Raw genomic sequence first — 26,280 nt, 5'->3', positions numbered from 1 at the left:
TTAAATTAATAATGGCAAACTAATCCCTTCTCCCTACACAATGTCCATATCCTTTTATTTCCCTCACATTCATGTACCTATCTGAACATCTCTTAAAAGCCCCTAGGGTATCCGCCTGTACTACCTCCCCAGGCAGTGCATTCCAGTCACCCACCACTCTGTGAAAAAAACAACTTGCCCGTCACATCTTCTTTGAACTTACCCCTTCTCACCTTAAATGCATGCCCTCTGGTCTAAGCCTTTTCAACCCCAGGAAACACATATTCTCTGACAACTCTATCTATGCCTCTCATAATCTTATAAACCTCAGTCAACTCTCCCCTCTGCCTTCACTGCACCAGAGAAAGCAACCCAAGTTTGTCCAACCATTTGTCTCAGCACATGCCCTCTAATCCAGGCAGCGTACTGGTAAACCTCTTCTGCATGCTCTCCAAAACCTCAACCTCATGCCCAATTGATAAATTAACCAAGCTTGTGTTTTAATATTAAAGAACTACATTAAAGATACACTTAGAGATGAACAAAGTGATGTAAAGTGTAAAATTATTAATCTTACCTTTATTTCAAGAATTGTTAAAAGGAACAGACATCGCAGTGATAGCCAATACATGATATGAATATGCAATGACTCAAATGGTTTCATTACATTTCTATTATTTGTTAAAGTTCTACAATGCTCTAAATTAATAGCAGGTTGTGCCTCTTCACATATATTCAAAATGAAAATGCAAACCATTACTGATGACAATTTCCTACCCTCCAAGTAAAAACAATTATTCCTGGATTTTCCTACTCAGTTTTGTTTTAACCTTATCAATATCTTAAATGTAGTGCACCCAGGATTTCTTCCAGCAAGCAGTCAGAAGAACTGTGGAAATTCCTTGCAAATTCAGCCCAGTATTAGGAAACCGGATGCTATAATTCAAAAAATGGCAGTTAAATACTTGATAATTCTTAAGTAAAACTCTTAAAAACGAAATCCAAAGAAATATCAATTTGCAGAAGCAGCAATTTTAGGATTTCTTTCTTAAATGGAATTTTATTTTTCTGGGGTATTTGTGCTTCAGTGGCAGAGTCAGTGTTTATTGCCTATCCCTTATCATCCTCAAGGTGGTGATGAACTATCTTCCTGAACTTCTGCTGTCCTGGTCCAAGGTGCTACTACAGTAATGTTGCAGGTACACGATTTAGATCCAGTACAATGAAGGACTATTGACTTTCAAATAAGTATGATGTGCAACTTAGCAAGGACTTTGCAGAGTTTGTGTTCCAATTCACTTGCGGCCCTCGGCCTTGGGTGACAGAGTTTGTGGCTGCGGGAGTAGCCTGGATAAGTAATTGTAGTTTGTCGACTGCAGTGTCAGCTGGTGAAATAACATTGTCTTGGGTGATGGAAGGGGTTCCTATCTGCCTTGCAGGTTTTATCCTGGTAATGTAAAACTTAATGAGTTTTTGTTGGAGCTGCACTCATCCAGGCAAGGAGGGAGTATTCCATCACACTTCTGACTTGTGGGTTACACACTGTACAAGGGGTTTGTATTGCCAAAAGGTACCCAAACCCTGACCTGTTCTTCAACGACGATATTATATGGGTTTTGTCCAGGTGGTGATATGAAGGAGCACAATGCAGACAGTGACACGGAAACCAGATACAGAAGGCAGAGTGAAATCAGTAAATCTGGTGGGAATAAGTCAAGCAACAGCTTACCTTTAAAGTTCTGAGGAGTGACACTTTTTGTAGCAGAACAAGAATAGACTTGGATAAATTGGAAGAATGGGCAGAGAAGTGGCAAATGAAGTACAATGTTGGAAAGTGTATGGTTATGCACTTTGGCAGAAATAACAAACGGGCAGACTATTATTTAAATGGGGAAAGCAGTCAAAGTTCGGAAATGCAACGGGACTTGGGAGTCCTCGTACAGGACTTAAGGTTAACCTCCAGGTTGAGTCGGTAGTGAAGAAGGCGAATGCAATGTTGGCATTCATTTCTAGAGGAATAGAGTATAGGAGCAGGGATGCGACGTTGAGGCTCTATAAGGCGCTGGTGAGACCTCACTTGGAGTACTGTGGGCAGTTTTGGTCTCCTTATTTAAGAAAGGATGTGCTGATGTTGGAGAGGGTACAGAGAAGATTCACTAGAATGATTCCAGGAATGAGAGGGTTAACATATGAGGAATGTTTGTCCGCTCTTGGACTGTATTCCTTGGAGTTTAGAAGAATGAGGGGAGACCTCATAGAAACATTTCGAATGTTGAAAGGCATGGACTGAGTGGATGTGGCAGAGTGGATGTGGCAAAGTTGTTTCCCATGATGGGGGAGTCTAGTACGGGAGGGCATGACTTAAGGATTGAAGGGCGCCCATTCAGAATAGAAATGCGAAGAAATTTTTTTAGTCAGAGGGTGGTGAATCTATGGAATTTGTTGCCACGGGCGGCAGTGGAGGCCAAGTCATTGGGTGTATTTAAGGCAGAGATTGATAGGTATCTGAGTAGCCAGGGCATCAAAGGTTATGGTGACAAGGCGGGGGAGTGGGACTAAATGGGAGAATGGATCAGCTCATGATAAAATGGCGGAGCAGACTCAATGGGCCAAATGGCCAACTTCTGCTTCTTTGTCTTATCGTCTTATGGACTTGAGAATGAGCGATCATGCTTGAACAAAACTGAGACAATTGGGTTTTCTTTTGCATAGTGCAGCAGATTGTTCTATTGAAGTGTTCTGATCTTTACACTGCAGAAAACACGCCATGATATGGAACCAGTGGCACTGTCTAAGACACATTGTGAAATAACTTCAGTGCATGTGTTTAATTTTACCGTGTCCAAAAGGTAAAGGTACACTCTCTCCTTGCCTGGATGAGTGTAGATTCAATAAATACTGTACAGAGTGCAGCCCCTCTGTATTTCTCAATCAACAAAAAACGGTGTGGCCCAAATAATGAAATATTATTTCATTACTAAGGTAAGATGGTGGTGGGGGGGTGGGGTGGATGAGCTAGATCTTGTTTGGAACGATGACTAAAGTAACCATTCAGATACAATGGATGAATGCGGTCAGGTAGGAAGTGCCATCTCCCTGCCCCATCTGCACTCCAACTTCACACAGCCTTGAATTGTGGTAACTGTGTGTCAAGATGTTTAAAACCTGTACCAAGAAACAAAACAGCTGAGCCTGACACTGTGGCTCAGAAGGGAAGTGGGGGGGGCGGGGATGGGAGAAGAAGAAGAAGTGAGCTGAGTGATGAGGAATTTGTTGAAGTGAGCTAAGTGATGAGGAATTTGTTGAAATGAGCCGAAGTGATAGGGGAATTCGAAGAAGTGAGCTGAAGTGATGAGGAATTTGTTGAAGTGAGCCGAAGTGATAGGGGAATTTGAAGAAGTGAGCTGAAGTGATGAGGAATTTGTTGGTTCTGTGAACAGAAAGTAGGTTCTGTGGTTGAGAACAAGATTCCAAGATGTTGCATCCCGGATGCCAAGGTCAGGGATATTTCAGACCAGGTCCACAACATTCTTAAGTGGGAAGGTGAGCAACCACAGGTCATGGTCCACATCAGTACCAATGACATGGGTAGGAGGGGTGATGAGATCCTGCAAAGTGAGTTCAGTGAGTTCAGGGAGTTAGGTACTAAGTTAAAGGTCAGGCCATCCACGGTTGCTACCTGTGCTAGTGAGGCCAGAAAGAGGAAGATCATACAGTTTAACACATGGCTAAGGAGACAGTACAGGAGGGAGGGCTTCAGATTTTTGGACCATTGGGCTCTCTTTCAGGGAAGCTGAGACCTGTTTGCATCTGAACTTCAGGGGAACAATATCCTTGTGGGAAGGTTTGCTTATGCTACATTGGGGGTGGGGGGGGGTGAGTTTGAACTAGAGCTGCATGGGGATGAGAATCAGAGTGCTAGAACACGGTGGAGTGGTTGTGGAGAAAGATGTTGTAACTCCTACATACAAAGTCAGGAATTAAAAGGTAGGACTAATATCCTGTGCTGCGTATATTTCAATGCAAGGAGTATTGTAGGAAAGATGGATGAGCTTAGGGTATGGATCAACACGTGGAATTATGGTATTGTAGCCGTTAGTGAGACTTGGTCACAGGAGGGACAGGACTGGCAGCTCAGTATTTTGGAGTTCCATTGTTTTAGCAGTGACAGAGTGGGAGGGGTGGCATTACTTGTATAGAAAATATCATGGCAGTGCTCAGGACAGACTGGAGGTCTCATCGAGTGAGGCTTTATTAGTAGAACTGAGGAATAAAAAAGGTATAGCCCACATAAATGTGATTACATTATACACCACCCAACAGCGGAATTTAGAGAGAGATTGCAGACTGTTGCATGAAACAAGGTTGTGATAGTACATGATTTTAACTTTCCACATTGACTAGGATTCCCATACTGTAAAAGAGCTGGATGAGAAAGAGTTTATCAAATGTGTTCAAGGAAGTTTCCTTAATCAGCACACAGAAGTCCAAACTAGAGAGAGTGTGATACTAGGTCTCCTATTAGCAAATGAGACAGGGCAGGTGACAGAGGTTTGTGTAAGGAAACACTTTGCATCTAGTAATCATAACGCCATTAGTTTCAAAGTAAATTTGGGAAAAAAGATAGGTCTGGTCTTCCAGTTAAGATTCCGATCAATACCAACCAGTTTTGATAGTATTAGAAAGGAGCTGGCAAGTGTAGATTGGAACAGGCTGTTTTCTGATAAGGTGTACTTGGTAAGTGGGAGGCTTACAAAAGTGAAACTTTGAGAGTACAGAGTTTGTATGTTCCTGTCAGAATAAAAGGCGAGGATACAAGGTTTATGGAACCCTGGTTTGAGAAATATTAATGCTCTGCTTAGGAAAGAGGAGGTGCATAGCAGGAAGAAATGAGGTACTGAGGAGTAAAAGAAATGCAAGAGAACACATAAGAAATAAATCAGGAGGGCTAAAAGAAGGCACAAGTTGCTCTAGCAAAGAAGGTGAAGGAGAATCCTAAGGGCTTCTACAGATAAATTAAGAGCAAAAGGGTAGCAAGGGACAAAATTGGTCCTATGGAAGATCATTGCAGTAATCTTTGCATGGAGCCAAAAGAGAGGAAGAAGAAGAAGAAGAGCCCTTAACTCAGCAGTGGAGATATTGGGGCACCGTCATGATGGTGTTTCCGTAGCAAGCTATTCGTGTTTTTACGAGGCCGAGTTGCTAGCTCGACGCTCAACCCGACTTGGATTCGAACTTGGGAACCTTCGCTCCGAAGTCCGGCGCTGATATTATTGAGCCACCAAGCAGGACAAAAGAGAGGGGGAGATTTTAAATGGATAGTTTGCATCTGTATTTACTCGAGAGGTGGAAGTGAGGCAAAGTGGCATCAAACTCATGGACCCTTTAGAGATTACAGAAGAGGAGGTGTTTTGAGGCAAATTAGGTGGATAAATCCCAAGGGCCTGACAAGGTGTCCCCTGAATTCTGTGGGAGGTTAGTGCAGAAATTGCCCGGACTCCAGCAGAGATATTTTAAACATATTTAGCCATGGGTGAGATGCCGGAGGATTTGAGGGTAGCTAGTGTTGTTCCGCTTTCAAGAGCAGTTCTAAGAATAAACTAGGAAATTACAGGCCAGTGAGCCCGACAGCAGGAGTGGGAAAGTTATTGGAAGGTATTCTTGGGGAATGGATATATAAGTATTTGAATAAACAGGGACTGATTAGGGATAGTCAAGTTGGCTTTGTGCCTGCTAAGTCTTGACTAACCAATCTTCAGAGTTTTTCAAGGAAGTTAGCAGGAAATTTGATGAAGGAAAGGCAGTGGATGTTGTTTAGCAAGGCCTTTGACAAGGTCCCACATGGGAAGTTAGTCAAGAAGGTTCTGTTTCTTGCCATTCAAGATGAGGTAGGAAATTGGATTAGACATTGGCTTCATGGGAGAAGCCAGAGAGTGGTAGTAAATGGTTACCTCTCTAAATAGAGGCTCGCGACTCTTGGCATGTTGCAGGGATCAGTGCTGTGTCCTTTGTTGTTTGTCATCTATATCAATGATCTGGATGATAATGGGATAAGCTGGATTAGCAAATTTGTGGATGACACCAAGATTGGGGGTGTAGTGGACAGTGAAGAAGATGATCAAAGCATGCAGTGGGATCTGTACCAGCTGGAAAAACGAGCTTAAAAATGGCAGATGGAATTTAATGCAGGCAAGTATGAGATTGGGAAGATCAATGCAGAGTAGGTCTTACACAGTGACTGGTAGGGCATTGACGAGTGCGGTAGAACAAAGGGATCTGGGAATGCAGATCCATAATTTCTTGACTGTGGTGTCTTAGGTAGATAAGGTCATAAAGCAAGCTTCTGTCACATTGGCCTTCATAAATCAATGTACTAAGTACAGGAGATGGGACATTGCATCAGATATTGGTGAAGCCTAACTTGGAGTATTGTGCGCACTTTCGGACACCTTTTGTATTTACAGGAAAGATTGAAAGAGTGCAGAGAAAATTTACAAGGATATTGCTGGGACTTGAGGTCCTGAATTATAGGGAAAGACTGAAAAGGTTAGGACTTTATTCCCTAGAATGTAGAAGATCGAGGGGAGATTTGATGGAGGTATACAAAACTCTGAGGGGTATAAATAGGGTAAATGCAAGCAGGCTTTTTCCACAGCGTTTGTGTGGGACTACATCTAGAAGTCATAGGTTAAAGGTGAAAGGTGAAATTTTAAGGGGAACACAAGAGGGAACTTCTTCAGAGTGTGGTGAATGTGTGGAATGAGCTGCCACAGCAAGTGGTGGATGCGAGCTTGTTTTCACCATTCAAGAGAAATCTGTACGGGTACATGGGTGGGAAGGCTATGGAGAGCTATGGTCCAGGTGCAAGTTGACAGGACTAGGAAGATTAATGGTTTGGCACAGACTAGGTGGGTCAAAGGGCCTGTTTCTGTGACTCTATAAAAGTTAGCTACGTTTGTCAAAAAGGGCTCCTTTGCATGGAACTTTGCAATGTATGGAGTTCACAATAAGCCTCACTATATTGAGTCATAAACAGGTTAGATGACAGGACTCAGAAAGTTGGGGTAATGGATCTGTTTATCAATTAGTGAGATACAAACAGCAGTATTCCTAGATGTCTATACCAGGCCATGAGCTCTTCACAGAATTTGGAAATGACTAGTAAGGACTTTGGGAGACAATTATACATTAAATTAAGCATACACTATAGGTAGCAATAGATAGAAGTAGTAAGTTATAGAGAGACCTGAAGGGTATCTTTTGAAATGTAATCAAGGCAGACAATTAGGTAGCGATTAGTCATGATACAGGCAACAAATTTAAATTCAAGTAGTTCAAAAAGCCTCTGAAATATGAATTTAAGCCAGTCTGGAATGTACACTGAGTGGATGAATGTAGTTCTACCACCTCCCAATGAAAACATCACCAGCACCTAAAAATTAATACATACTTATCAAAAATATGTCTTCTTGCTTCCTTTAATTGGTATTCCACAAAGTATATTATAAAGTTCAGCACATTTCAGTGTAATTTTGCTCCAAAAGTCCATTTCTTTATTTGAATATGAGGAATATGAAGCAGTATGAAATGTTCCAGCAGTAGATTCAAAGTGACCTTTGCCTTTCCAGTTGTCACCTTAAAGCCAGGGAAACCAAATTCCATACTTCTATTGGTACAGCTTTCTACTAGAAGTCTCTTAAGGAGACTTTGAGAACAGCAGGAGGCAGCGATCTCCAACATTTAACAAGTGAGGTGAATGGACCATGATCACGTGGTCAATCGCCTGTCTGGTTTTGGTGCACATTTCAAAATTGCTCCTCTCCACAATGCAGGGGCAAGTAAAAGGCTTAAAGTAGTGACACTGAGAATGAGAAGGTACACCTGTAGAGAAAGAAGATGGTATCTGCTTTATTTTAGGTTTTGTGGCAGAATTATCCCAATACATTATTCCAACACTTAAACTGATACTGAACAATTAAAAAATAACCTACCTCTCGAGATATAATCCCTGACTTACGGGCCCGACTACTCAGAACAAAGGAAAACTCACTGACTTGCGCTAAGCCAGCAGAAACTATCCATCTGATGTACCTGCTGTTTCTTGGGAGAATCAGAGAGAGGACAAGAACTGCTAAGATAAACTAGAAGTGAGAAAAAAAATTAAAAATGCATTAACACCATCACTTACGCACTGTCCTCAATAATTTTAAACACTCTAGGTCATTTCATTGTATTGTACATGACCTGTATTTTTAAATTATCAGCAACTGCTTAAAAACAAACAGCATTTCACAACAGGAGACGGACTTTTGAAAACCCGATGATAACATACACTCAGTAGCCACTTTACTCAGTATATCTGTACATCAATGCAAATATCTAATCAGCCAATAACGTGGCAGCAAATCAATGCACAAAAGCATGCAGACATGATCAAGACTCTTGAAGTTCAGTTGTTGCTCAGACCGAGCATCAGAATGGGAAAGAAGTGTGATTTAAGTGACTTTTGACTGTGGAATGAATGTTGGTGTCAGATGGGGTGTTTACAGTATCTCAGAAAATGCTGATCTGAAAATCTCAGATTCTGATTTTCACACACAACAGTCTCTACAGTGAGTAGCAGTTCTATGGGAGAAAACACCTTGTTAATGAGAGAGATCAGAGGAGAATGGCCAGACTGGTTCAAACTGACAGGAAGGTGACAGTAACTCTTAACAACCACACATTAGAACAGTGGTGTACAGAGGAGATCTCTGAATGCACATGTTGAACCTTTAAGTGGATGGGCTACAGTAGTAGAAGACCATACCGGGTTTGATTCCTGTACCTAATAAAGTGGCCACTGAGTATATACTCTCTGAAATCGTTTTAAACTCAAAACCTAAGTTTGCTGTAAAAACGTCCTTATACAAATGGCACCAAGGAGAGATGATTTCTTGTGTGCAGCTCTTAAGGTAATCATCAAATTTTCCCATTTGGAACTACTGCAGCTGAAATCTGCAGCCACAAACACTGCATGAGTAACATTGTTTCAAGCTATTTAAAAGAACTAAATCCTCAGAACTGATGAACTTTGGACTGCAGACCACTCAGGAAATGAGTTTAGCAGCTAGAAGCTCAGGTGAGCTGTCCATTGTCTCAAAAAACATAGCTGACTTGGAGGGCTCCAGGGAAAACGAGGTGCAGGGCCCCAAGACCTTTCCTGGCTAATGTAGTGTCTCTGGAAAATAAAGCACAAGACCTCAGAGCAACACTGCAGTACCAGGAGGACACTGGGGACAACTGTGTACTCTTTTTCATAGACCTGGTCACCCACCGCATGGACCAGACAGTGGCAGCAGGTAAAGGCACAGGCTACACTGTTTACTCATCATTGTAAAAAGATATGGCAGTTTAGTTTCGACCTGGAACAATGGGCAGTCAAGTGTCATCTGTTCTGCCTACTGAGGGAGCTCTCTGCCATCATTCCGGTAGCAACGTTCATGCCACACCTGGCAAACTGGACACGCTGAACATTGCAATCAACATTCATGAGGTAGCACACCCGGACACCTTCCCAATCATCACTGGAGATTTCAGCCAGGCCAGCTTGAAGAGGTCCCTGAGAACTTATCTCCAACTTATCATCGGACCAAGTCAGCATGGATTTGTGAAAGGAAAATCATGTCTGACGAATCTCAGAATTTTTTGAGGATGTAACTAGTAGAGTGGACAGGGGAGAACCAGTGGATGTGGTATATTTGGATTTTCAAAAGGCTTTTGACAAGGTCCCACACAGGAGATTAGTGTGCAAACTTAAAGTACACGGTATTGGGGGTAAGGTATTGATGTGGATAGAGAATTGGTTAGCAGACAGGAAGCAAAGAGTGGGAATAAACGGGACCTTTTCAGAATGGCAGGCAGTGACTAGTGGGGTACCGCAAGGCTCAGTGCTGGGACCCCAGTTGTTTACAATATATATTAATGACTTGGATGAGGGAATTAAATGCAGCATCTCCAAGTTTGTGGATGACACGAAGCTGGGCAGCAGTGTTAGCTGTGAGGAGGATGCTAAGAGGATGCAGGGTGACTTGGATAGTTTAGGTGAGTGGGCAAATTCATGGCAGATGCAATTTAATGTGGATAAATGTGAAGTTATCCACTTTGGTGGCAAAAATAGGAAAACAGATTATTATCTGAATGGTGGCCGATTAGGAAAAGGGGAGGTGCAACAAGACCTGGTTGTCATTATACACCAGTCATTGAAAGTGGGCATGCAGGTACAGCAGGCGGTGAAAAAGGCGAATGGTATGCTGGCATTTATAGCGAGAGGATTCGAGTACAGGAGCAGGGAGGTACTTCTGCAGTTGTACAAGGCCTTGGTGAGACCACACCTGGAGTATTGTGTGCAGTTTTGGTCCCCTAATCTGAGGAAAGACATCCTTGCCATAGAGGGAGTACAAAGAAGGTTCACCAGATTGATCCCTGGGATGGCAGGACTTTCATATGAAGAAAGACTGGATGAACTAGGCTTGTACTCGTTGGAATTTAGAAGATTGAGGGGAGATCTGATTGAAACGTATAAAATGCTAAAGGGATTGGACAGGCTAGATGCAGGAAGATTGTTCCTGATGTTGGGGAAGTCCAGAACGAGGGGTCACAGTTTGAGGATAAGGGGGAAGCCTTTTAGGACTGAGATTAGGAAAAACTTCTTCACACAGAGAGTGGTGAATCTGTGGAATTCTCTGCCACAGGAAACAGTTGAGGCCAGTTCATTGGCTATATTTAAGAGGGAGTTAGATATGGCCCTTATGGCTACGGGGATCGGGGGTATGGAGGGAAGGCTGGTGCAGGGTTCTGAGTTGGATGATCAGCCATGATCATAATAAATGGTGGTGCAGGCTTGAAGGGCCGAATGGCCTACTCCTGCACCTATTTTCTATGTTTCTATGTTTCACCTGCAGAACCAGAGAAGCCAACACACTCGATCACTGTTACACTTCCATCAAGAGTGCTTACTATGCCATCCCGTGCCTGCACTTTGACAAGCTTGATCACCTGGCTGCATGTACCATGAGAGGCAGAGGAGCATTTATAGGACTGCTTTGACTGGACCATATTCAAGGTTTCATCTTTAGATCTGAATGAATACGCCACAGCTATAATTGATATCATCAAGACTTACTTCATTGAGTGTGTGCCTTCAAGAACATACTGAGTTTCCCAAACCAGAAGCCCTGGATGAACCAGGAGATTCACAGTCTGATGAGGTCTAGATCTGTGACGTTCAAGATCAGTCACCCAGAAGGCCATCATATGAACAAAGAGACAATTCCATGAGAAATTAGAGATGCAATCAGATGCATGGCAGTTGTGCTAGGGTTTGTATTTACTTCCTACAAGGTGAAACCTAACAGCATAAATGATAGTGATGTTTCACTCCCTGATGAGCTCAATGCCTTTTATGCACACTTTTAAAGTGAGAATAACACAACCCCCATGCAAATCCCCACAACATCTGTCGACCCTGTGATCTCTGTCTTGGGGGGGGGTCAATATCAGAACATCCTTCAAGAGAGTTAATTCTCACAAAGAATCAGGGTACTGAAAACTTGAGTTAACCCACTGGCTGCAGTGCTTAAGCACATATTTAACCTCTCACTACTACGGTCTGAGGTTCGCACTGTTTCAAAAGGGCAGCAAGAATTCTGGTGTTTAAAAAGAGCAGGGCAACTTGCTTCAACAACTATTCCCAGTAGCACTCGCATCTATTATGATGAAGTACTTTGAGATTTTGGTCATGGTTAGAACTAACTCCTCCCTGAGCAAGGGCCTGAACCCACTGCAGTTTGCCTACCATCAGAACAGGTCTACAGTGGATGCAGTATCACAGACTCTCCACTGCTTTAGAGCATCTAACTACAAAACACACTGTTGTTTGTTGATTAAAAGTCAGCACTCAATACCATCACCCCCTTAGTATTGATCCACAAGCTTCAAACCTGGCCCTCTGTACCTCCTCCTGCAACTGGATCCTCAACTTCCTCATTGCAAAACTAGTCAGTATCGATTGATAATAAAATTTTCTTCTTGCTGACAATCAACAATGGTGCACCTCAAGGATGTGTGCTTAGCCCACTGCTCCTCTGTCCCTACACTCATGACTGTGTGGCTCAGCAGAGCTAAAACACCAGCTATAAATTTGCAAATGACATCATTGTTGATAAAATCTCAGGAGGCAACAGGAAGGTACACTGGAGATAGATAAGCTGGTTGAGAGGAGTTGCAACAAAAACTCACACTCAAGATCAAGGAATTGATTGTGGACTTCAGGAAAGGGAAGTCAGGAAAATATATACCAGTCCTCATTGAGGGGTTAGTGGTGGAAAGGGTGAGGAACTTTAAGTTCCTGGGTGCCATCATGTTGGAGAATTGATCCTTGGCCCAACATACTAATGCAACCATGAAGAAAGCGGTCAGTGGCTCTACTTCATTAGGAGTTTGAGGAGATTTGGTAGGTGAGTAGGTCACCAAAGACCCTTACAAGTTTATGTAGGTGTATAGCAGAAAGCATTCTGTTTGGTTGCATTATAGCCTGTTATGGAGCTTCTGATATACAGGACTACATGAGGCTGTAGACTCTATCATCACAGGCACAACCTTCTCCAACACTGATATCTTCATGAGGCAATACTTCAAGAAGGCAGTGTCCATCACTGAGGACCTTCACCATCCAGGACATGCCTTCTTCTCATAACTACCATCAGGGAGGAGGTACTAGATCCTGAAGACCCATACTCAAGCATTCATTAACAGTTTTTTCCCCTCTGCCATCAGATTTCTGAATGTTCTATGAATACATGAACACTACCTCATTATTTTCTTTTGCAATATTTATTCTGTAATATACAGTAATTTTACGTTTTTGCACTAAACTGCTGCCACAAACCAACAAATTTCACATCATACAAGACAGTGAAAATAAACCTCACTGGTTCTGAAAATGTGCCTCTAATTTACTTTCCGGATTTCCTCATAAATTAGAGAGAGGCTCACTTGTCAAACTAAACATAGCCACTTGATGGTTGGTTAGAGGAAGCTGCAAATAGTAACAACCTTAGTTAATTTTAACTACAATTTACAAATTAGGTCCAAGTACAAATACAGCAGTTAGAAACTCAGGGCAATAGTGCACAAATGTGCCATGAAACCAGTGAATAAAAGGCTCAGTAACACTAGCTTTTATAAACAGAGACAAGAATATGTGTAAAAACAAGAAACTTGTGCTAAACCTTTATGAAACTAGAGCTTAGCTCCAGCTGGAGTATGGTATTCCTCTACATTTTGAATTTTATATAATCCAGTTTTCCACAAAGCCACCATGCTACTTTCAAAGTATCATAGGATTTCAACAAACACGCTTACTAACACCACATAGATTCCAAAAACATTTCAACAAATAAAGGAAAAATATTGCAACTGTAGGAATCCTAAAAACTCAAACATTAGGAAACAGAAATACTCAGGTCAATCTATTGAGAAGTGGAAGCTTTGTCAGCCTTCCTCAAACTGGTATTAACTACTTTACCTTAAATACCACCACAGTCAGTGTAAGGCACATTAGGACAGTCAGTTCATAAAGCACAAATGTTGGAAACACGTGAAGACCTGTGAAAAATAGAAAATCATTATCAGTAGTCTAGTTAAAATGATAGTTTACATATTAGCTCTCAATATCACTAATCTGGCTTTGTTAACAGCTAAAAAACAAAAACTCAATGCAAATCAAAGAACTGCAGATACTGGAATCTGAAACAAAAACAACAAAAAAATGATGGAAATATTCAGCTGGTCAGAGAGCATCAGCAGAAAGAGAAACAGTTTCAGGTGAATATCTTACATAAGAATGGGGAAAATAGATAACCAAGAGCAGAACTGACTGGTTTTCATGCTAACAAACGAGTTACTAAAATCAAGAGTGCAGAAAGCTGTAACATTGCACCTCCTGCAACATTTAAGTCAACAGCTTCTTCCTCTCCGCCATCAGATTTATGAATAGTCCATGAATTCATGGTCACTACCTCACTATATTTGACACAGTGGTACCAGGATAACAGCCTCTCCCTCAAGGTCCAAAAGACAAAAGAGCTGACTGTGGATTACAGCAGGAACGGAGACAGGCTCAGCCCGATCAACATCAATGGGTCTGCAGTTGAGAGGGTGAGTAGTTTCAAATTCCCCAGTATACACATCACCAAAGATCTCACACGGACTGTACACACCAATTTTGTGGAAAAAAAGAACAAGTGTCTCTTCCACCTCAGGCAACTGAAGAAGGGAGGAGGTTCACCAGGTTGATTCCAGGGATGAAGGGGTTCTCCTGTGAGGAGAGATTGAGTCGCCTGGGACTATACTCTCTGGAGTTCAGAAGAATGAGAGGGAATCTTATAGAAACATACAAAATTTTGAAAGGGGTAGATAAGATAGAAGTAGGAAAGTTGTTTCCATTGGAAGGTGAGAATAGAACTAGGGGACATTGCCTCAAGATTCAGGAGAGTAGATTTAGGATGAAGATGAGTAACTGTTTTTTCTAGAGAGAGTGGTGAATCTGTGGAATTCTCTGCCCAGGGAAGCAACTGAAGCTTCTTCACTAGATATATTTAAGAAACAGTTAGATAAGCTTTTACACAGTAAGGGAATTAAGGGTTATGGGGAAAAGGCAGGCAGATGGAGCTGAGTTTATGGACAGATCAGCCATGATCTTATTGAATGGTGGGGCAGGCTCGATGGGCCGGCCTACTCCTGCTCCTATTTTCTTATGTTCTTATGTAAATTCGGCATGGGCCCCCAAATCCTCAAGACCTTCTACAGGGGCACCATTGAGAGCATCCTGACTGGCTGTAACATTGCCTGGTACGGGAACTGCACCAACTTTGATCACTGGGCACAGCAGAAAGAAGACCTGGAAGATCACTGGGGACACCAGTCACCCCAACCATAAACTGATTCAGCTGCTTTTGTCTGGAAAATGCTCCTGCAGCATTAAAGCCAGGATCAACAAGCTACGAGACCATTTCTTTCTACAAGCCATGAGACTGTTAAATTCACATGTGTGTACATTGCAATGGAGTCATAACACAAAGATTTTTACTCCTTCACTTTCAAGGATGGGTGCAAGATTAAAATAAATTCTAATTCTCTTTTTGCACTATTTATTTTATATATTTCTTATTGTAATTTTAAGTATTTTTATGTATTGCATCATACCGCTGCAAAATAATTTTCATGACATATGTCAGTGATAATAAATCCAATTAAACCTGCTGAGTGTTTCCATCATTTACTTTGATTTTACACTCAAATAACAGATTCATTCTTTCACCATTATTACCTCAAGAATGCTCCTCTGTCAGAGCCCACACCAAGGGATATGCTCTTGCCCTCACCCTTGAATTCCCATTGCCCAAAGCAAGGGATGCTCCTCACTCAGGACAACTCCCCATTGCCCATTCACAGATTTAGATTTAGGATAAGGGATAATAAATTTAGAGGGGATCTGAGGGGGACCTTTTCCACCCAGACAGTGGTGAGTACCTGGATGCACTGCTGAAGAGTGGTGGAAACAGAGTCACTGACAGCATTAAGTACCCAGTCAGCCACTTGACTCACCTAGATTTTGTAGTCTATTCAAGTGCTGGAAAATGGGATTAATATGGATAGGTGCCCTGGTTGGCAAAGATGTGGTGGGCCAAATGGTCTTTTTCCATGCTATACGACTCTGACACAGAGGGGCAACCTCATTCCTCTAAACTAAGTGAGGCTCCACACATTCCTACATTATTGGAAGCTCTTAAAGCCCCTCCAGATCAAAGAAAGATCTTTACCCTGTTTCCCCACTTCCCCCACCATGCACTGAAGGTAACTCCACAACACTACCCTCCTGATTAAGGGATACTCTTTGCAACACACAGAGCATTTTACATTTTCTTCGCTACATTATAATTCAAGTTGCAAGTCACCATATTTAACACGGTTTCTGGAAAGTACTCAAAATAATTAAAAAGCATAGCTGAAAGTGGATCCCTATCATATTGTTAAGGTTCACATCAGAGATATAATTACCTTTTCTTGGAAGAATGACGTAAGATTAGATGACACTGTGCTGTATCTCAGTCTTTAAAAAGCATTATCATTTCTTCATGGTGACAGTCAATATCCTGCTGTTTCCTATTCCATATCACATAGGAGGCCATTTCAGCCCGTTGGAGGTGTTGTGGCTCACATTCACCCCATATTCCCATCAACTCCCTCCTGATTTTTTCCACTCACGTACAAACTAGGGGAAATTTAGATTGTCCTGTTTACTAAGTAATGGTCCTTCCAGACGTGGGAGGAAACTAGAGCACCCGGAGAAAACTCACAAGGTCACAGGGAGAATGTATAAACCCCAGATAGACGGCACCAGTAGTCACATTGAGAACCTAGGTTGCTGGAGCTGAGCCAATAGCTCTACTGGCTGCACAACTGTGCTGCCCTATTTTTGGCAGAAAATAATCAGCATATATATTTCAGAAGACACACCTATCTCAGCACAAGCAGTATGGATGTTTGGCCACATTTTTAAGAATAGATTTTGATGCTCCAATGCTTTGTAAGGTGTACAGTTAGGCTAAAGGACCTGTTTATGTGTTGTAGTGCTCTATGACTCTAATACACTTCAATTTTTCACTTCTATAAGAGTTTCCATGTTCATCTTACTAAGAGGTTTGATGATTGTGCGACGCTCTTTAGCGAAAAAAGCAAGTCCCTATTAGATCAAAAATGGGAAAAAAAAGTCAGAACTGGAAAATTAAAGTAGGATATTCCAACACAGAAGTATGATATGTATGTTGGAAAGGTAAGATAATTAAATAAGAGTTGCTGGAGAGATATGTCAGCATTCACTATTCGCCTATTGGAAACAGCACGTGCATAATTTTTTTTACATTAATATTAAATTCCAGACCGTCAATAAATAACTTTCAAGAATAAGTTATAAGTAGTACTCCCATTCCCTAAACCCCTTACAAAGCACTGTTAATTACCAACTGAGGCAAAGAAAATGATGGCCAAAAAATCCCGTATAGGTTCCATACAGTACATGACTTCCTCTGTAGCTATGTGGCCTTGTGATGAAATTAATGCCCCAGCCAAAAAGCAACCAAGTTCCATGGAGATGTTGAGTATTTCAGTTACCTGCAGGAGTGCACAAACAGAAAAGTTCACAAAGTGTAACGTGGTTCAAAGGTCTGTAGTTAATAACAATTTTACACTTCTATTTGTATTAGTATACGGTATAGCAGTAATATATTTGTGCATAACATACTACACATCACAGACATTTCTAATAAACAAAGCCAAAGAAACAAACAGCCCATCAAAGTTTTTATTAATTCCTTCTGATTTTCTTTTTAAGGTAATATTGCAGCCAAGAAAATCTTCCCATGACTAATGTTGGACAAACTTGCATTTCTAAGTTGGGGTCCAAGTTCATAGCTCCTTGAAAGTGGCCACACAGGCTGATAGGGTGGTTAAGGCGGTTTATGAAATGCTTGCTTTTATTAGTCAAAGCATTGAGTTCAAGAGTCACGAGGTTATGCTGCAACTTTATAAAACTCTGGTTAGGCCTCATCTGAAGTATTGTGTACAGTTCTGGTCGCCCCACTACAAGGAGGATGTTGAGGCTTTGGAGAGGGTACAGAAGAGGATGCACTAGGATGCTGCCTGGTTTAGAAGGCATGTGCTATGGTGAGAAGCTGGACAGACCTGGGTTGTTTTCTCTGGAGCAGCAGGGGCTGAGCAGAGATCTGATAGAGGTTTGGAAGATTATAAGCGGTATATAGTACTCAGGGAGTATCTCTCTCCCAGGATAGAAATGTTTAATACCAGAGGACATGCACTGAAGGTGAAGGGGGTAGGTTCAGAGGGGATGTTAGGGGTAAGTTTGTTACACAGAGTGGTGGATGCCTGGAAAGCGCTGCCTGGTATGGTGATAGAGGCAAATACCATAGAGGCTTTCAAGAGGTGTTTAGATAGGCACATGAATACGAGGAAGATGGAGAGATTAGTTTTGTTTTTTAAAAGTTTACTTTTTAGCTGGTTTGGCCCAAGGGCCTGTTCCTGTGCTTTACTGCTCTATGTTTAATGCTGCAAGATTTGAATATTAACCTGTGACACACAACTCACCACCACATGTCAACTTTGAGGTACGATGTGCAACTCAGTCTTGTGACATTTTGAGAACATTAAGTCCTGCTGCATTTTTGAATTGACTAGTCTTTTCTATGGTGCATTTATGTTCTTAGTTACGGGGCCAATAAAGTGTATGTCCAATACTTTGAGCTCAAAATTTCAAATACAAAGTATGCAACAAAGATTTATGGAAGTATTATCTTCAGTATATAAACTCTTTGAAACTAAATTCAATTTGTCCAATTTATTCATAAACCCAGCAATTAAAACAAAAGAATTCAATTCTTAATTGTGTGTATAACATGAGAAGCAGGATAGGCCATTCACTCACTGATGACTGCAACTCTGTTCTACAAGATATCAGTCAATCTTTTACCCATAGTGCCACTTTCCTGCACCTTAATTCTGCTTTTTGTGATTAATTGTGATTAATTTCCTTAGGCACCTTAATTCTGGTAAATCCATAAATCTAACCATCTTTTGTTTAGAATATGTCCAACAACAGCCTCCCTCAGCCCTCTTGGGTAAAGAATTTCAAAGATTCACTGCTCCATGGACAAAAAGAAATCTCTTTTCAGTTCTGATACTGAACAGCAAACTTTTGAGATTTGACCCCCAGCTCCGGAGATCCCATCTAGGAAAAACATTATTCATGCACCCATCCTGTCTAGCCCCAGTACAATTTTGCAAGTTTCAATTGGATCATTAGAAATCAGAGCAGAAATGGACAACTCAGCCCTTGAGCCTGCTTGCCCAATGAAAATCATAGCTGATCTTTTACCTCAACATCAACCTCTCTGCATAGTCCTCAATTTAGACAGTTTGAATGCAATAGGTGTTGTTTCTCAAATGATTCCTACTGTTTAGTGTTGATTAAACAAAAAATCCTTTGCATACACAATTTTTCTGACAATAGGCATCTTGCACCAAAAGGGTCATTCAAGACATATCTTCCCCACTCTATGTCTGTGCATGTCCATTCTATAATTTCCTACAAAAGGCATCAAACCCTACTGCTTCCAAACAGAGTCCTGCACCAAAGCCACACAACACTCCTCATTGAATTACCATTTTTCTTGACCAGCATTATTTCATCAATTCCTGCTTCCTTCGAGCACTCATATCAACATTATCACCTGTTTCTGGAACAGCAGCTACTGGACTGGTATTGTACTTACTTTCTTTACTAGTTAGAAATTGACTTAGGTCACGCTGTTCTTCCAAACTCTGTCCGCTGGCCAATCTGGTCCATCGCTGTGCTTCTGGGAACTTCATCTCCTGGCTGTCTGATGTTTTAGTAATACAGATTCTACTGAGATCCTTTGAAGTACTTCAATCACAGGTGACAGGAGAGCTCACAGAGCATGAATCCAGGAAGGAATGAGATTGCCTTTCCTTTGTCTCAATTCAAGAGGTTGTAGGCCTGGGTCTGCTTCACCACTGGATTATCCCCGATCCAAGAAATCAATCTGATGAATGTTCACTGCACTCCTATTGCAAGAGCGCCCTTCCTGACATGGGGAAGCCAGACCCTTACATAGTTGGTCCAGGTGTAATGTCATTAGGGACATATACAATTAACAGACAAATGTCAGTGGCTAGAATGGTTTTACTAATGTGCTAATTCAGGTAGCCCAGGAACAAATCCAACTGATATTTTAAAACAAAGCAACATACACAAGCATCTGTAGATTTTCTTTTCTTTGTGATTTCAAAACAAAGATTATTCACAAGGCACTGTGGGGTATCAGCAGCAGCAAAACCTCAAACCAGCATAAGAATAATGGCTTGGTACACCTCTCACTCCTCAGTCACTGCAAGACCGAAGACCAATCTTCAATTGTAAATGTTTATATGATGTGATAGACCAGAATATTCTGTATCATACATAGGATTTAGGTGTAGGTGGCAAGACTAACCTTCAAATGTCCATCTCTTATTGCCCTAAATTGGTGCTAATGGATCCAGCTAATTGTTGACTACTTTCGAATCAGCTACTATTGTATTAGAAACATTTTTCATGGTCAGAAGGCCACATATAATGATTGATGCAACTCCCTGTATTTCTGTTGTTCTTGATGCATGATGAAAATTATGTCTGCTGTATCTCTAGATGAGGGCTTCCCAACCTTTCTTGTGCTATGGACGGGACCCCTACTATTAAACAAGGGGTCTGTGGACTCCAGGTTGGGAACCCTGCTCTAGAAGGTCAGGATCCACAATGTGACTTGGGAAGCAGCTCCTTGGCCTGAGATGTTGAAAGTCGACAGGATACTGGCAATGAACTTTCCACTGCTAAGTAGCAGGGAATCTCTTCTGCCGCAACCAAACTCTTGATGAAAGTCGTGATTACGTGAAATTGCCTAGCATCTTCTCTTAACATGAAGACAGGATTGATGATTTGTGAATGAAGCACCTCTTCATCAAGCTTATGAACTTCTGCAGGGAAGTGGTCTGCTCCCAAGATCTTGTTTGGTTGGCCTTTTGGCTTCTTGTTGTCAGTGGTGGCTAGAGCAGAGTATGCTGCGAAATGGATTTAAGAATGTTCATATTAAAAACTGTGACACGGCTGAAGAGTTTTTCAAAGTCCTCCTTCCAGCAAACTCTGACCGACACTGCCCTTAATAAGTTGACTTCTTTGCTAGTTTTCAGCAGGGTTGGGTCTTGGTTGTTTGGGCCCTAGAGAGCTTTAGCTGAGCATATAATGTTTATTAGCCTGTTGCTTTCCACTCACCATCTGTCAGATAACTTGAGTGGCTGCTTTTCCTCTGAGTTTCCAATCCACACGTCTTCTTGATCTCTATTTCATTCTTAAACACTTAGAAACTGTTTTCCCTACAGAGTGGTGGATTTTCCTCAATGAGGTGGGATGTCTTATTAGAGGTCTATTTGAACACAAGGCCCTTCCTGAAATCTGCTGAATATACACTTTTTAAATAATTCTTCAAAACATTTGGTTCTAGGTGACCACTTTAGAAGCTATGGGTCTAGATCACAGATTTCACTCATTTCTACTGTTCTCAATGTGTGAACTACAATGCTGTAAGTTGAATCAAAATAAATATAATTACCATTAACATAAGAAAGATAAATGCAGATATTCCTAGGACAATTATCTCTCTATTTCCTTTACCCTCAGTGTGTAGTTTTCTGTAAAACGGTCCAATGAGATAAGTCTTTATCACAAGGGACATCAAAAGAATTGCAGCCAACGAAAACAGAACTTGACCAATAAGAGCGAAAATCCTCAGCAGCTCTAATATTATACTGTAGAGAAAGAAGGGCAAGAAAGAGAATATGAAAGCATATTCCAAAATAATTTAAGCATGACACTAATATATATAATTATTAACAAGTTTAGGATTTATGGTCAACTTCTACATAATGTTTGTGATATTGCTACCACTCTATGGGATCATATTATCAGAGGATAACAAATGTCGTCATTGGTTCTCAGCCAGGACCATCCATATTATTATTAAATCTGATACTGGATTTTGATTTTAATTCTCTTTGGCCGGTGTAGACAATAATTTTGTCAGTTTTCCCACAGCAGATAACATTTAGATTTTTAATGTAAATTTCAACCATTTCTCAGAGAGAAAGCGTCTCTCAAAGAGCAATCATCAGTTTAGTTTTATATTCTAGAGCCATATGTTCTGAAGTTCACGTCCTTACAAGGCAATGCATTATCTGATTTAATGTGATCCACATCAAATTAATGAGAGTAACATACTTTAGACCTACAGGAATGTCTGTGTGCATATCCATCTGTACAAATGATGATGTGCCAGAAAGCCTTATCCAATGTGAAAGGAATATTTGAGCATCTGATTTATAAAAATAGTCTGGAAAAACAAGCAGGTACACAGTCTTGCTTGAGTGTGCCAAAGAAATCCAACAACTCAAGATCTACAATTTCCCAGTGTCATACAGAAAACCTACGTTAAATCCGTAGCCTTCCTACGAGTACATCCAAGCATCTCCCACATCTTTACTGCAATGTGTGCAAACTGCATTTCTCCAAAAGGAAGCAAAGTTGCAGAGATGTACACTCTAATGGGGGGGGGGGGGAATATTCCACCATCTCAGTAGGGCAGAGAAGTGGTGAAGAACAGCGCCATCACTGATGAGCGAAGAGATGGAAGGGAACTGGACAATGGAGTGTTCTGAGCTGCAGAGAGACTAACATTCCAAGACAAGGAGGATTACTATAGGTTCAGGTAAGTGTTAAAAGCCAGACATTACAAGAGAATGTATTTCTTTCCCTTTCCACTTATAAATCAAGAGTACGCTAGTGCCTGACTCATGCAGATTCATTGGGCTTGTCATTATGAAATCGGACACAAGAGGCGATATCTAAGAATGATGGTGCTCCAACCAAAATTAGGTTTATATGTCCAAAACAGAACAGAGAACAGAGAAAGAGGAAAGAAAGACTACCAGTGAAGAAGCAGGGAGAAAAATAAAGATAGGTGTTAATAGAAGAGGCAAGGAAAAGACAGAGTGCAGAGTCAAAATCATGCAAGGATCAACATAGAGATAAGAAAAGAAATGGGGCAGCTCCACCTTTTGGAGTGTAAAAATGTCAGGAAATGCGCCTCTGATGAGGCGAAGGTAGAAATTGTTCTTTAGCTGCTAAGTTAAGGACACTATAATCTTGGACCTGAAGACTGGAAACTAAGGCAGTTGCCCAACTGAAGGAAGAAACCAGTGCCCAAGTACTGAGTGATATTTTCTACACAAGATCAGGGAATATCATGTGACTTCTGAGAGCATAAAAATAATCATTGAAACAATCACACAACTCCACCTACCCAGACTTGTAAAGAAATGCTTATCTAGACATGTGAATGAAAAAGCAACTTATTAAATGACTAAAAAATGTCACATTTTGTCATCAGACAATGCAAAGAGAAATGACCATTCCACACTTGGTCTCATTTCTTCAACTTCAAAATAAGGACATCTTCAGGCTTTAGCCCTTAGTGGAACATGGAATGTGAGAAAACTTTAAGATCAAGGAATTTCACTGAAATTCTATTTACCCAACCCTTTCAAAGTACATCACTGTGACGGTGTGAAGTTCCCTACAGCATAGCACAATTTTACTCAAGTTAATTGCCTCTACGTAAGAATTAAGATATGTACTGTGCATTGAATGCAGAGGAGTCTAGAATATAAAACTGTCTAGCAATGAAGCAAATATCTATCAATAGCTATTTGAAAAGGAAAATATAGCAATCCACTTTCAAGGCCTCTTCAACTCATGTTCTCAATAATTATTTTGTTTCTTTTTCTATTTGTAGTTTGTTGGGTTTTTATTGCAAATTAGTTGCTTTGCATACTGTTGAGCGCAGTCCCTCAGTGATTCCATTATTTTTAATGTATTTACTACAATTGCCCCCAAAAAATGAATCTCAGAGTTGAAAATGGTGACATTTATGTACTTTGATAATAAATTTACTTTAAACTTTAAAAAGCCTCTAAAGGATTAAATGGAAATTATATTTTGTTGGACGTACACAATTTTTTCCAAGTCTAATCAGCTCACCAGAAAATATTTCATGTCATTGTTAATATATAAAGGCCCCTTATGTACTTGCTTCCAAGTGCAGTTCTTGGTCTTTAACAGGGACTCTCACAGAACCTTGGTTTTTGACATTATTTTATTTCCCTAACATGGACTTCCCATTTCACAATTCTGCCATCATCAAACATTTTTTCTAATCTTTTTTTTCCTGGGCATTTCCTGGGCTTTTCTTTTTAATGCTCATTCGTTCTTTCACTTTAACCTGTAGAAAAGGATAAATGGAAGACTGGATCTAGGGACTAACAGCTTATAAATATCTGTAGGCCATTCAAATGTTTCTTTAAGCTTACTTCAGTCATCTACTCGCATAAATTGTGGGGAATCCATGCACACTTTTCAAAACAGGTTTTGTTTAAGAACTATAATTAACACTATATGATGAATTAATATTTCTCCTTTCAAGAATTTAATATTATTTTAGATCATTAGAGTATTACATACAGTGTCTACCTTTATATTAATTATCAGATTTGGGCAAAGGTGTCATATTGTCCATCCTTATTTGCCTTCAAGTGGTAGATACAGATATCTTCTTGGGTCACTGCAGAGGTTCCAGTGTGTTAGGAAAATGCTGACAGTTACAGAACTGGAGCAGGAAAATGAAGTAACCTTATTACAATCGGCATTATTTATATAGGTACCTGTTAGCAGTGCTATTGCCTGCTTGAATCAGCATGGGCATCACGGCAATGAATAAACTCAGCTGAACATCCTGCATCACCAGCATTCCAAGCAATACACTGCTATAATCCGCATCCCCTATTCAACAAAAGGAGAATCAGATCAAAAGGACTGCATCATCCTTGGACAAAAATAACATGCAATGAATGTGTACACTAGAACCCTGTTAGATAATAATAAGCCTTTATTTTAAATTTTAGCTCAGTTGGAGAAATCACCAGCACAGTGCAAAATGCAGTGTGAAAATGGCAGAATGAAGGGCACTTTAACTGAAAAGCAATATTTTATTTCTGTTTGGCCTTTCTGAAAATGTGTAAAAGAATAACATTTCCACATAGATCACTGGTTAAAATGCTAGATACACATGATTTATATCTACCCGACAGTGGCTTATCCACAAACTTTCTTTCATTTCCTAGTGATTGGCTTTGAAGTAACTTGGAAGTTTTCATCTGCTCCTTTCACTGATTTCTCCTACTCCAACTACAGCATAAAATCCCAAACATCACAGAATCCCACATAATCACACAAACATCTCCTCACTTACCCACCACTATTAATTCCAATTCCAGGGCTTTCATCAGCCCAGGAGTATTAGATTTCAAATTTCTCGACAGTCCCATGGGAAGATAGCTTGGAAGAGGCCTTTGAAAGGAAGCTCTCCAAGTACGCAGGACTGGTCAGCAACTGGCAGCAGGCTGGATGGAGAGCGAGGTGTCTCCCAGTGGAGGTTGGTTGTAGGGGATTCGCAGCCTGTTCCTTAGTTAGAGCCTTCAGCATTTTGGGCATCAAGAGAGAGAGAGGAAGAGGAGAGCCATCTGCAGTACCACCGATGTGACAGAGGGGGCCTCAAGATGACTGTGACTCAAAAGAGGGGAGCCATGGAGTCACAAGTAGCTAGCCATCTGGACACAAGCTGGGGTCTGATCAGCCCCAGCTGGGTCACCTGGAGGAGGTTGTATGCTGCTGAAAGACCCGAAACACCCAATGATTCCAGGAACATCACTGAAGATGTGTCCAGAGGCATCAGTAGATGTATGTACACAGAGGTTCCTGCAGCTCCTCTACCACCACTACTCCATGGATCATTGTCAACTTATATTACTCTGTCTCCCATAAATTCACAGTCTTAAATCTTTAAGTTTAAGTTTAATGCTAGATGGTCTTTTCTTTTTTAATGCTCATTCCTTCTTTCACTTTAACCCGTGGAAAAGGATAAATGGAAGACTGGATCTAGGGACTAACAGCTTACAAATATCTGAAGGCCATTCAAATGTTTCTTTAAGCTTACTTCAGTCATCTACTCGCATAAATTGTGGGGAATCCATGCACACTTTTCAAAACAGGTTTTGTAGATTGTAGAAATTACTCTACAATCTTCTTTCAATTGTACTACATTTACCTTCTTTCTCTTCTCTGGCACCAAGAGCAAGGAATCTGGACACCAAAGGGGTACTTGATAGAGACAAGCATGTAGAAATAAAGATACTTTGTGTTGGCCTAATTCTCAACAGATAGCCCCAGAGTAATCCAAATGCAACCATCAGGACTGTCACATAATTAGTACCTTGCAAAGAAACCTTCCAGACCTAGGAGCCAAAAAAAATAAAACAATGACTAAAAATATTTTAATTAAAATACAATGTCAATACCTAATTTTCTTAGTGAGGGAAGGCAAGGATTTAATAAAGGAGCGGGCCAGTGAAGTCGTGGAGCTTTGAGGCTTTGGCTCGAGAGGTTTTGGCAAAAAGAGGGGTAGCTCAAACAAAGCGGCCAGTGAAGCTTTGGCGAGCAGAGGCTGAGAACGAGCTTGCTCC

The 26,280-nt window shown here is 40.9% G+C and overlaps 1 protein-coding gene across 4 annotated transcripts in view; it reads right to left on the bottom strand.

The window, feature by feature from the left end:
- Positions 1 to 538: 538 nt before the first annotated feature.
- The window catches only part of tmco3 (transmembrane and coiled-coil domains 3), a 63,784-nt gene continuing 38,042 nt past the window's right edge, over positions 539 to 26,280 (bottom strand). For all 4 annotated transcript variants that reach the window (XM_063051205.1, XM_063051209.1, XM_063051208.1 and 1 more), the window contains 7 exons: positions 25,866 to 26,052; positions 24,424 to 24,541; positions 21,261 to 21,456; positions 17,043 to 17,193; positions 13,547 to 13,626; positions 7,971 to 8,120; positions 539 to 7,860 (listed from right to left, as the gene is read on the bottom strand). In XM_063051205.1, the coding sequence (XP_062907275.1) occupies positions 7,747 to 7,860; positions 7,971 to 8,120; positions 13,547 to 13,626; positions 17,043 to 17,193; positions 21,261 to 21,456; positions 24,424 to 24,541; positions 25,866 to 26,052 (996 nt within the window). In that variant the 3' untranslated portion in view covers positions 539 to 7,746. The remainder of the gene's footprint in view (positions 7,861 to 7,970; positions 8,121 to 13,546; positions 13,627 to 17,042; positions 17,194 to 21,260; positions 21,457 to 24,423; positions 24,542 to 25,865; positions 26,053 to 26,280) is intronic.

This window comes from Mobula hypostoma, chromosome 6 (genome assembly GCF_963921235.1).
Source record: "Mobula hypostoma chromosome 6, sMobHyp1.1, whole genome shotgun sequence".
Classification (NCBI taxonomy): Eukaryota; Metazoa; Chordata; class Chondrichthyes; order Myliobatiformes; family Myliobatidae; genus Mobula; species Mobula hypostoma.
The sequence above is the reverse complement of the archived record's forward strand: the minus strand, read 5'-3'. Positions and strand labels throughout refer to the sequence as shown.